Raw genomic sequence first — 11,001 nt, forward strand, 5'->3', positions numbered from 1 at the left:
CTCCCACTACCACTACCACTACTACTACTACTACTACTACTACTACTACTACTACTACTACTACTACTACTACTACTACTACTACTACTACTACTATCATGGTCATTTTCTCGTAATCTGTAAACTGTATCGCCAGAAGGGTCACTCAACTCTTCTCCCTTTTTTTACCACAGAAACTTCAAAACAAGCCCAAGTTCCAGTTTTCTCAAGTAATCACGTCATCATCACCATAGAAACAAAACCTTTGTGAATTTTCACCATAGCAGCAGGTTTGAGCAAGACGAGGGACCTGCTAATAAATTAACTCTAAGCCACCGGCGTACGTCAAGGATGAATTCGTCTGACGTAAATCGTCAAACCAGTTTGTGGAAAGATGAACAAAGACCTAATGGAACCAATATCAGTGCCATCGCTGGTGAATTGGCGGGTAAAGCTCATGTTTTGCCATGTGGTGCTACTTCCGTTACAGGTCTTTACCCCCCTGGAGAAGCAGCATGTGTGGATATAAAACCGTTACCAGATCACAAACGAGCAGTTTATCACAGTTCGGAGGTAGCGCTAGTCTGCCAAGAACCGATTCTACGAGCATCTGTTGATTCTTCGACGAATGTTGTGTCTACAGAAACAGATACGTTTGTGCCGGCAGTGGTTAAACAGAGGTTTGGGGAGGCTTGTTCTTCTACAAAAGTGGTGAAAATATACGACGGTCCTCGCGGTTTTTGTGGCCCAGAAAATCGGGAAGAGAACGAAGTGAAGGGTATTAATTGTGGAATCCCCGATATTTTGGAGCCCGCGGAAATCAAGGTGACAGAGCTGGTTGCTGGTTTGCTTAAAAGCAGCTCCAAATTTTATCCAAATGTATCGGAAACAAGGGAAAATCATGGGAGATTCGTAGGGTCATCTGAGAACAACTCTGAAAGCTACTTCCCAGAAATACTATTAAACAACGAGAAGATTTCACTGAATGACCGAGGTCTGGAAAGCATAAGTCCAGGGACTGCGGTTAAAGTAGACCCTGAATGTCTTTCTAAGGACAATTTACTGAATCCATCTGGCCCCGGAAAAAGAATCAAGAAAACGTCTAAAGTAAGATTTGCCTCTGATGTAAAAGACGCATCTTATGATAACCTAGTTTGTTTGAATCCAGAGCCCTTGTCGTGTGAGGTGAAAGGCAAAGGAATATTAAAAAGACATTCTGAAATACTGCGACCACTGTGCTGTTCTGGGGAACACAGCGAATCAAAATCAAATACATCACAACGTGTGTGTTCACAGCATCGAAGAGCTGTCAGTGCCAGTGTCTTGACAGACAGAGAAAGGTGCGCGCTGGGGACACTTCCCTGCGCTTATACGTCGTCGCTTGGAGGTAGGGCTGATTATTTCACTCACAGGACAGGTCAGGAGTTGTTTGGAGTTGGTCATGGTAACCGACTCACACAAGGACTGACAAATCAGCAGAGTTTTCAATTGCAAAGAGAGGTTACTAGCGGAGAAAAGGTAAGGAGTGAGCACACCAGTCAAGTAGGACAACATTTCAGCCCGTTTGGCGGAGAATATGTCCGGAATGCTGTAGTTGAGGACTGTGCGTTATACTCTGCTCTAACTAACCACGGCTGTTTCTGTACCGCCGTCGCTCACACCCACATTCAGCAGAAGACGGGGGAAAACTCAGCACAAAGAACTGTCCCCCTCTGTGAGCGACCCTCAACCATAAGCCGTAATTCATTAGGCGCATTTGATGCAAGTGTGTCGGACAACCTGTGTGTTGTAGAACTTGTAGCGATCTACACACATCTAACGGAGTGTGCTTTCTTGGACTTGTCTTCGTCTTTTGGCGACTTTTTCTTGGAGACTGTGCTCGTTGTTTGTTCCGAGACATCCCGCGGTTTGAAAGCAGCAAACAGGAACCTTGGTTTAGATTATCTTGATCTTTGTGAGAAGACTACAGTTGAACTTGACAGTGATAACAACCGCGGTGAGAGTGCTTGGCGAAACTCGTTGAGCGAAGGGTTCTCTGATGTTTCGTTTTACTCTAAAGTAGACCAAGTTTTTGACCATGTGTCCCTGCCTTCCCTAGACACGAAGTCGCCGGGTAGAACGGAAATTGAAGAAGAAAAGAACAACAGCCCCCAACTCCAACCAGAAACACACGCAACCAATTTCTGTACCACAGCGGAAACAGCGTCGTGTTATCAGCACACGTCTGATATAATGGAAAGGAGACGTGAGAGACACGCGGAAGATCTGTCGAGGAGAGTTGGAGAGAGAGGAAACACAGCCGGCGTCAGTCCAAACTCAAGGGTGTCACGAGGGAAAGACGGTAAGGTCCCAAGTGCTGTTAATCCGCCTCGCTTACAAGTAGTTAATGAAGTTGAACATCCGTGTGTCGGGTCTGCGATTGCGCAATTAGAGAAACAACTCAGTGGCAATGCCAGACGCGGCAAGGGAGACGATCAGCGCTCGACGACAACCGTAGACCGTCATAGCTCTGAACCAGGTGTTGTACGTCGCTCTTCAACAAATGATGCCAATGCAAATGACGGCTTAACAAAGAAGACTCCCAAAGCCGTACGTGCGCCCAGCTCAGTAGCAAAAGGACGAGGTGAAACAGGAGGCCAGAGCATCCCTCAAGCTGGGCGTTTCGTCGTCACACATTGCCAATCGCCAACGGACAACGAGAAGTCCAACTCTGATCTGTCTCCTTCACGACAAGAGCATAAAAGCAGCTTTTTTCCTCGGCCGGTCTCTCCTTTAGCAAAACAGGAAGGCTTCGCAATCGAGGTGGTTGTGCCACCTGCTGGAAGGGTTTATGCCCCTCTCTCGTCTTCTCCCGTGAAGCAGAACTCCCCCGTGGCAGCTGTGACAGGCGTTCTTCAAGCTGGCAGGGTGTACTCCTCGCAAGCGCCTTCTCCTATAACTCCGAGTCCGACTTTCACTTCTTGCTCGTCCCCCGTCTCGCCAGTTGGCAGAATTTACGGCCCCATATCGTCAGCTCTGACTTCTCAGGACGGCATCAACACGCCTAACACCAGCGGACTGCCAGCTGGCAGTGGGACGGTATCATCATCATCGTCAGCAGCAGCAACAGTCAGATCTAGCAGCCCGCAGCGTGCAGGAATCTCTGCGTCTCCCGGCACTAGCCCCACGCCATCGCCCACAGTCTACAGACGTCTCGGTCTCCGCCGAAACTTCTTCGCTGGACACCTCAAAAACATACCTGACGTCACGTCCGTCCGACGCACACCGTCCCCCCTCAACACACCCAGTACCCCTTCGTCTGTGTCCACCACCTCTAACGACCTGACGCCAGATCTGTTGGCTGGCGCCACAATCCCAGAAGCTATAGACGAGAAGGCATCTATAGCTCAGCGCATCTACTGGAGGGCAGCCTCAGACCTCCACTCCCAGGACGCAAACAGGATACAAAACGCCAAGCTCATGCTGCGAAGACTCAAAGAGGTCAGAGTTAAGGTTTTAAGCTTAATGTGTGTCTGTTTGTTTAAATCACTTGGTACAGACTTATTTGTTTGTTATTTTGGTCTTTTGCTGCTGTTTGTTGCTACTTACGTTGTTGCTGTTATTATAGTAGTTGCTGTTGTTGTTGTTGTTACTGTTATTTCTGTCTCCGGTTTAGAGTGGCGCATCGCTTTTTGCAGTTGTTTTGTTGGTCTTTAGTTGTTGATACTGTTATTGTTTTTGGTTGTGTGTTTAAAAAATAGTTATGTTCTTTTTGTTGCACTGGTTTCTATATTTTGCTGGGTTTTGCTGTTGATGTGTTGATGTTGCTGTTCTCGTTGTTGCTGTTGTTATTTTTTGCTTTTGTGTGTAGTGTTGTTGCTGTTGTTGTTGATGGAAGGCACCACTTTCAAGTCAGCAGACTTTTTTCTGTTAGTTTTATTATACATTTTCTAGAGTACGAAATAACCGTTGACTACTTTATTGTTGTTGTTGTTATTGTTGTTGTTGTTGTTGTTGTTGTTGTTGTTGTTGTTGTTGTCTGTCTGTCTGTCTGTCTGTCTGTCTGTCTGTCTGTCTGTCTGTCTGTCTGTCTGTCTGTCTGTCTGTCTGTTCACCCATCAATTTGTTTTGTCCGAAAAAAGACTATTATAAAACGGAATGCGGACAGATGTTCGGTTACTTTTTCAAACACTATCATAATTTTTTTAGACCGTGCATGGATAGAACTTGAGAGGATAAAAGAAGTTATTTTAATTTTGTTGTCTCCAGAGAATTCGTTAACAATATTTGGTAAGTTTCAACCTGAACGTATAATTGTTTTCGCCTATGTATATAAGTTGACATGAACAACGTTTCCTCGTGTTAGTGTGTGTATGTGTGTTTGTGTGTGTGTGTGTGTGTGTGTGTGTGTGTGTGTGTGTGTGTGTGTGTGTGTGTTTGTGTGTGTTTGTGTGTGCGTGTATGTAAACATGCGACATTGTAAAGGTTTAACACCATTCAAACAGTGCACTGTACGGTTATTAAAAGGAAATTCAAAAGAATGTAATATGTGAGGCAGCGTGATGGAATCAGGCTCTCGTCAAAATAATCAAAGTGAAGAAACTTGCATTTTTCCGCAGGTTTGTGAATTTTTAATGAATTTTTGTTTTTTGGCTCAACACCTTTCTAGCCCATTAAAGAACTCATTTCGGAGTCGATTTTTCTGAAAAACGTTGATTAAAGGCACAAGAAATGTAAATTTTCAGTTACCACGGACTCTTAAGCTAACGAAATAACTAAGCTTTGGCAGCCATTTTCTCACTTATTTTACCTCTGAAAACAGGTGACCCCCACCTCCTCCTTTCGCAAATATTTCGACTTTTATTCAAGACAAATGGGTATTTTGTTTATCCAAATAAATACAAGTGAACAAGCTTTAAGATGATACCAATAACTCTACATGCCCAAAAATTGACGAGAGCCTGATTCTATCACGCTCCCTCACATATTTGCTCCCGACAGTAGCCCTAAATGATCTACATTTTGTCGATATTTAAATTTTAAAAAAATTCTTTTCTATGGGGGATTGTATAAAATACTAACATTAAAAATAATTTATGCTATAACAAATCTCTAGTAAAACATCTAATCCACAGTACTTCTATGTTCTAATTGTGTTGCAAACGCCTTAAAACTCTTACTACACATTAAAGAACAACTCAGCAGCTTCCGCTTCTCGTCCTTGCTACGTCACATATTTATGCAAAGATAACCTGATGACCTATAAAAATATTGACGCCAGAGGGACGATGGTGTGGTGCTTTTTTGTTTTTTGTTTTTTACTTTTTTATTTTTTTGTGTTTTTGTTTTTTGTTTTATTTTGTTGTTTCTTTTTAGGGAGGTGAAATATTAATGTTCTTTCCTTAAGTTTGTGAGCGCTGGGTGCTGTTTGAGTTGCGAGTGAGAGCAATGGGCTACGGGATTAAAAATAATTAAATGTGCGCCAATACTAAAAAAGCCACGGTGATTTGATCGCGTACTTTAACACGAAATAGATTCAGTTACAACGTTGTGGTAGTAAAGCTAAAGAATGGCAAGTGAAGGAGTCAGCTTCCGTACACTTCTTTTTTTGGAAATTGTTATCAGGTAGGAGATGAATAATAAGTTGATAAAACCAGAAAGAGTCATTCATTAATATTACAGGCGATTTTACGCCCCCATTGACACAGCTCAGATTATTTGGGCTATGGGGCAGGATTTCAGTCCTGCTTGTCAGGACCAACTCAAGCTGAGAGGGATGCAATATCCCGGCAGAACGACTTAGACACTCAATAAAAATGTCTCCCCACTCGGGAATCAAACTCGTGTCTCTTGCATGCGACAATGAGGTGCCGAACTGCTACATCACAGACGCCAGTGGAATGAGGTGCACTGTATGATGAATACCTTCTCTCCAACTTCTTTTTCCACCCATTTCCTTCTCAATCATTAACAATGACATCGCTTACAAATTAGTGACGGCCAAATATGCAAACGTGGGAGGGACACTTCGACAATATATCTGTTCTTATTATTAAAACTGGGCTCATAGGTGGACTAAGGAACGCAAGGTTTTGAGAAAAATTTTCTTTGCAGTGGAAAGGTGTGCTCTTACGTCGGATTGTGTTCTTACGATTTAGTGTTTTTAGTCAGAAACCCTTTTGACAATCACTCAACGGGGCGGAAGTACTGACTGAAGTGTCTTTAGGCCATTCCCAAATGGAGGACATTAACATGTTTTTATGCATAGTAGAATCGTAAATGGGCTGATATTCATCAATGTCATGCTCATAAATGTGCCTGAATTGCAACAGGGAACTGCTGCTTTTTCTTTCCTAATCCTTACTATCGTCATTTTTCCTCTACTTCTTTAGTATGTTTGTCACACTCTTATGACCCGGTATTTCCGGGGTGCTTTGTTGATAGTCGAAGCAGACTTCGTGCTGTTGAAGCTAAAGAGGTGAGCAGAGTAAGCCTGATTCCCTGTATGGACTTCTCTGTTGACTTCCACGTCTTGGCGTTCATATGAGCTCATGCAGTTGCGAACGCCGTAATAACTCTACTAAAACTAAAACAATTTGACGATATGTGTGTTAATGTGTGTGTGCGTTTGTGTGCGTGTGTGTATATGTGTGTCCGTCTGTGTGTTTGTGTCTGTCTGTGTGTTTGTGTGTGTGTGTGTGTGTGTGTGTGTGTGTGTGTGTGTGTGTGTGTGTGTATGTGTGTGTAAAAGTCTCCGTACGCGTGTGATAAGTGATAGTTTATCAATGAACTAAGACTCTTAGGGTCAACAAGGTCTGCCATCGAGATAACACGCTGAGATAAGGTCTAGTAAAAAGCTCTTAACACAACTACAATAGCCTTTCGAGGCAAATTATCTCCCCTATTAAGTCTCAATATGACGTCAGCAGCAGATTAATTAATATCACTCAACTTCATTATCGCCTTTTCTGACTAAATAACAAAAAGCGAACGTTTCTGTCCAACTTTGAAATGTTGAAGGGACTGTAATATTATTTCGCTTTTTATCCCTCTGGAAGTGGTTTAAGATAATAGGCTTACGAAAGTGACAGTAATATCAGTGAACTATTTTCTCGAAAAATATAGCATTACGTTGCAGTTTGGCACTAGACAAGAATAATGAGCTTCGCACTAGAACGTTGTGCATGTCTTCATGATTTACTTTGCTAAATTCAGATCCCGAGTGAATTTTTCATTAAAATTAGCCCACCAACGTGGTCGTCTCGGATATTCTTAGATAGCCACCCACTGACATCGGCATTGTAATTATCGACCCGCAGTAAACGATACATTCAAATAAAAGCAAGAACAGACCGATATAGAAACCGAGTGAGGTATTACTGAGAGAGAGAGAGAGAGAGAGAGAGAGAGAGAGAGAGAGAGAGAGAGAGAGAGAGAGAGAGAGAGAGAGAGAGAGAGAGAGATAGAGAGAGAGAGAGACGCCTATACTTCATGGTTCTAATGAGGATTTCCTATAATGTTCATTTTGTAAATAGAAGCTTTTTAGGAGATTCTTTGCATTTTTTTTTGTTTTCGAAGTAAGCTATTCTTTAGACTTAATAGCAGCTTACCCTTTTTTATTGATATGATATGTGAAAACTGGGAAGTTTTTGGGGTTGAATCTTTGGGTAAGTTTTAAACCTTGCAAAAGCAATAGCAAACTTGGCCCTTACGCATAATATTTTTTTGAAAAATTGAGGTAAACTAAATTAAAATAAACAAGGTGTGTTTATATAACAACTTGAGCATCATTCGTACTTTCGAAACATATCTCTTGGACCTTTATTCTATTAATCACAGAAAAAATAACTGTTCTTTCTAAATTATTAGTGTTAGTATTGAATTTATAACTAAAATAGGTGGGTGTTTGGCTGGTGCTCTTGTGTGGTTTGCTTCTTCTTTCCTATGAAACATATAATTATCGTCCTTATCTCTCCTTCTTTTTATGTTTGTTACTCTCTTGTAACACTTCGAATCTTCTGGCGCTCATATGACCTTACTCAGTTTCGAGCGCCGTAAAACCTCTAATAAAACTAAACTGTCTAAAATAGTCAATGGCATTGGTTTAAAGCCACTTTCTAAACAATGTATGGTTATATTTGAGATCATTGTCGTCACGGTCTAATGCCAATCTGAGTGCCCTTCGACCAGGCTTTTAAATATAATATTTCTAAAAAGATTATTTCTTGGTTCTCCACCTTGTGTACTTCGTCCTATCTGAAACAAACGTTACACTGGAAGCTCCTATAATAGACAAACGTCCAGTATTTAGAAAGGTATTAAACCTGTACCCTTCCCTTAACACATTGACCTTTCCCTAAAATTAACAAGTATCTTTTCTTCGCCAAGCTCTATGGGGGTTAAAGTTAAACTTTTAAATTTTGCGTATAGGCTTGACGGCAAGACTTACACAGTTGCGAGCGCAGTAAAACTTTTACGAAAATAAACAGACGGCAAGAGTTTGAATCCCAAGTAGGGAAGCCTTGTATCTAATAATATATCCAGATTATCACACACAACCTGGGATGTCCCTGCCAGGCAGAACCAATAAACCCGCTTCTTATTTCTAAATAATCAAAATTGTGTTGCGTCAATTGAGACACAACATGCTTTCGATAAACATTATCATTGCATCACTGCCTTTCTCATCCAAACGATTACGCACGAAAAAAGAAATAATTGCGGGTGGTATGCAGGTGCTCTGGTGTGGTTTGCCGCTTTTTTCCTATCAGACATCTATCCTCCTGATCTCTCTTCACCTTCTATATTGTGATTGTTTCTCTCTTGTAACACCTCTAATCTTCAGCACTTGTATGAGCATAGAGTGTTGCAAGTGCCGTAGAATTATTATTTAAACTAAACTGAAATAAAACTTAAACTAAACTGAGACAACACTGAAACAAACAACACATCATTTCTCTATCAGGCGGGATTCGAACCCAGAACCAAGGCCATGTCCCACCCAGTGACCTCCTGTCCATCATCCCCCGAGCTACCTTCCATCACCATCACCCGCCCCGCCATCCTCACCAGCAACACCGGGACCCGCAGCCCCAGTCCTAGGAGAAGTCTGAGCCCCAACAGCAACAACAACAGTAACAACAACAGCAGCAACAACAGCAACAACAACAGCAACAACAATAGCAACAGCAACAGCAATAGTCGTTGTGGCAGTGGTGAATGGTCAGTTGATGCAGGGGCCGCAGTGAGCAGTGGTGGGAGATCCAAGGTGTCCAGCAATACGGAATTGTTTGTGGACAGTATCGATATTAAGGAGCTCAAGGACGGGTTGAACAAGTGTTCGAAGACTTCTCATAAAAGCAGGTATTATTTTTATTGTTCATATGTGTGTATGGTATGGCCATTCTGTGAAAAATGAAACAGTAGTGACTTACAAAACGTTGAAATGGCGATCTGCTGAAAACATTCTATATATAAAAGAGTAACTTCTTTGCCAAAAATTAACTAATTCATTCATTAATTTATTAATTTATTAATTTTTAGATAAATTTAATTAATTAATCTATTTATTCATTCATCTATTTCTTAGTAGGCTACCTTCCTCTAACAACCCCCTCCCCTCCGCTCCAATAACCGCCTACTCCACAGTAAATAGCTCCATCACTATTTATTATATTTTTTTTCCCAGCAGGTCATCATATCTGCCTTTCATGTGTTATCAAAATCTCATTTATCATTGAATGACCCATTTCACATTTTACTTTCCATGCCCACTTTTAATGTCAAAAGTACAGTGTTCGAACCTTGTTGGTGCCGGCATGTCTAATTCATTATTATAATTCTTCTTTCACTTCTGCTTCTTATTTCAACTCCTCTATCTCTCATCATCCTCTTGTATGTTTTGTCTTTCTTTCCCAGTAAAACAACATGAACAATAAAATCTCTTTCGTTCACTCATTCGTTTACAGAATCTACTTCTTCCTCCAGATCTCCGATCTTCAGGAAAGTAAGATCAAGCGCCTTGTCCTCTCAAATTAGTACGAAACATTCTCGTAGGGTCCATGTGCTCGTTTCAGCTGTTAGACCCCAATCCAGGCAAAATTAAACATCCTTAAAATGTCCCAACATATTAAAGAATGTACGTATCATATTTGTAAAATAATTAGCCATCTCTTATACCTTACACGATTGCAAACAAACTGACCGTAATATCTCTCCTCCAGATCTCTAATCTTTTGGCTAGTAAGATCGAGCACTTAATCAACTCAAATTAGTACAACAAATTAATTATCGTAGTGCCCATATACTCGATTCAGCCTTTGTAGCTGACAATCGTGGAATAATAGAAGACCCTTAGGCCATCATCGAGGAAAAATTGAAAATTAGAATAATGACGTACCATATTATAGAATTAATACCCCTATCGCATTTGTAACATAATAAGACATCGCTTATGCCTACTTTGATTCCAAATGTACGAACCATGTCTCTCCTCAGACTATCAGGGTCCTACTCCGATCCAAATTTGTTTAAAAAGCAACAAGATCTGTCGTCATCGCCGTTGCTTGACGCTATGGACACAGGGAACGTATCCCACCGGAAGGACTCCGTCTCCCGGATCCGGAAGCGCTCCTCGATTCCGATGTCCTGCTCCAAGAGACGAAAAAGTAGTGTGACGTCACAGCAGCTGCGTATGCAAAGGAGGCACAGGTAAGTTGTTGCTAATATTAGGGTTTATATTTTTTACTCATCCATGTATAACATGTATGTATATATGTATCTTTCTATCTAGATACCTATCTTTCTATTTGTCTAACTGTCTGTTTGTCTGTCTGTCTGTCTGCGTGCCTGTCTGTCTGTCTGTCTGCCTGTCTGTCTGTCTGTCTGTATGTCTGTCTGTCTACCTATTTATCATGTGTTAGTGTGTATGCGAGCGGGTAAACATGTTTGTGTATTTGTATAAGTGTGTGGGTGTATGTGTGTGTGTGTGTTTGTGTGTGTGTGTGTGTGTGTGTGTGTGTGTGTGTGTGTGTGTGTGTGTGT

General features: G+C 41.6%; 1 protein-coding gene across 1 annotated transcript in view; it reads left to right on the forward strand.

Moving 5' to 3' along the window:
* The window catches only part of LOC101845117, a gene marked incomplete at its 3' end in the record, with an annotated part of 37,603 nt that overhangs the window by 4,175 nt on the left and 22,427 nt on the right, over positions 1 to 11,001 (forward strand). The window contains 3 exon segments of the mRNA XM_035971230.1: positions 174 to 3,459; positions 8,924 to 9,321; positions 10,456 to 10,668. Of these exon segments, the coding sequence (XP_035827123.1) occupies positions 331 to 3,459; positions 8,924 to 9,321; positions 10,456 to 10,668 (3,740 nt within the window).

This window comes from Aplysia californica, unplaced genomic scaffold (assembly GCF_000002075.1).
Source record: "Aplysia californica isolate F4 #8 unplaced genomic scaffold, AplCal3.0 scaffold00400, whole genome shotgun sequence".
NCBI lineage: Eukaryota > Metazoa > Mollusca > Gastropoda > Aplysiida > Aplysiidae > Aplysia > Aplysia californica.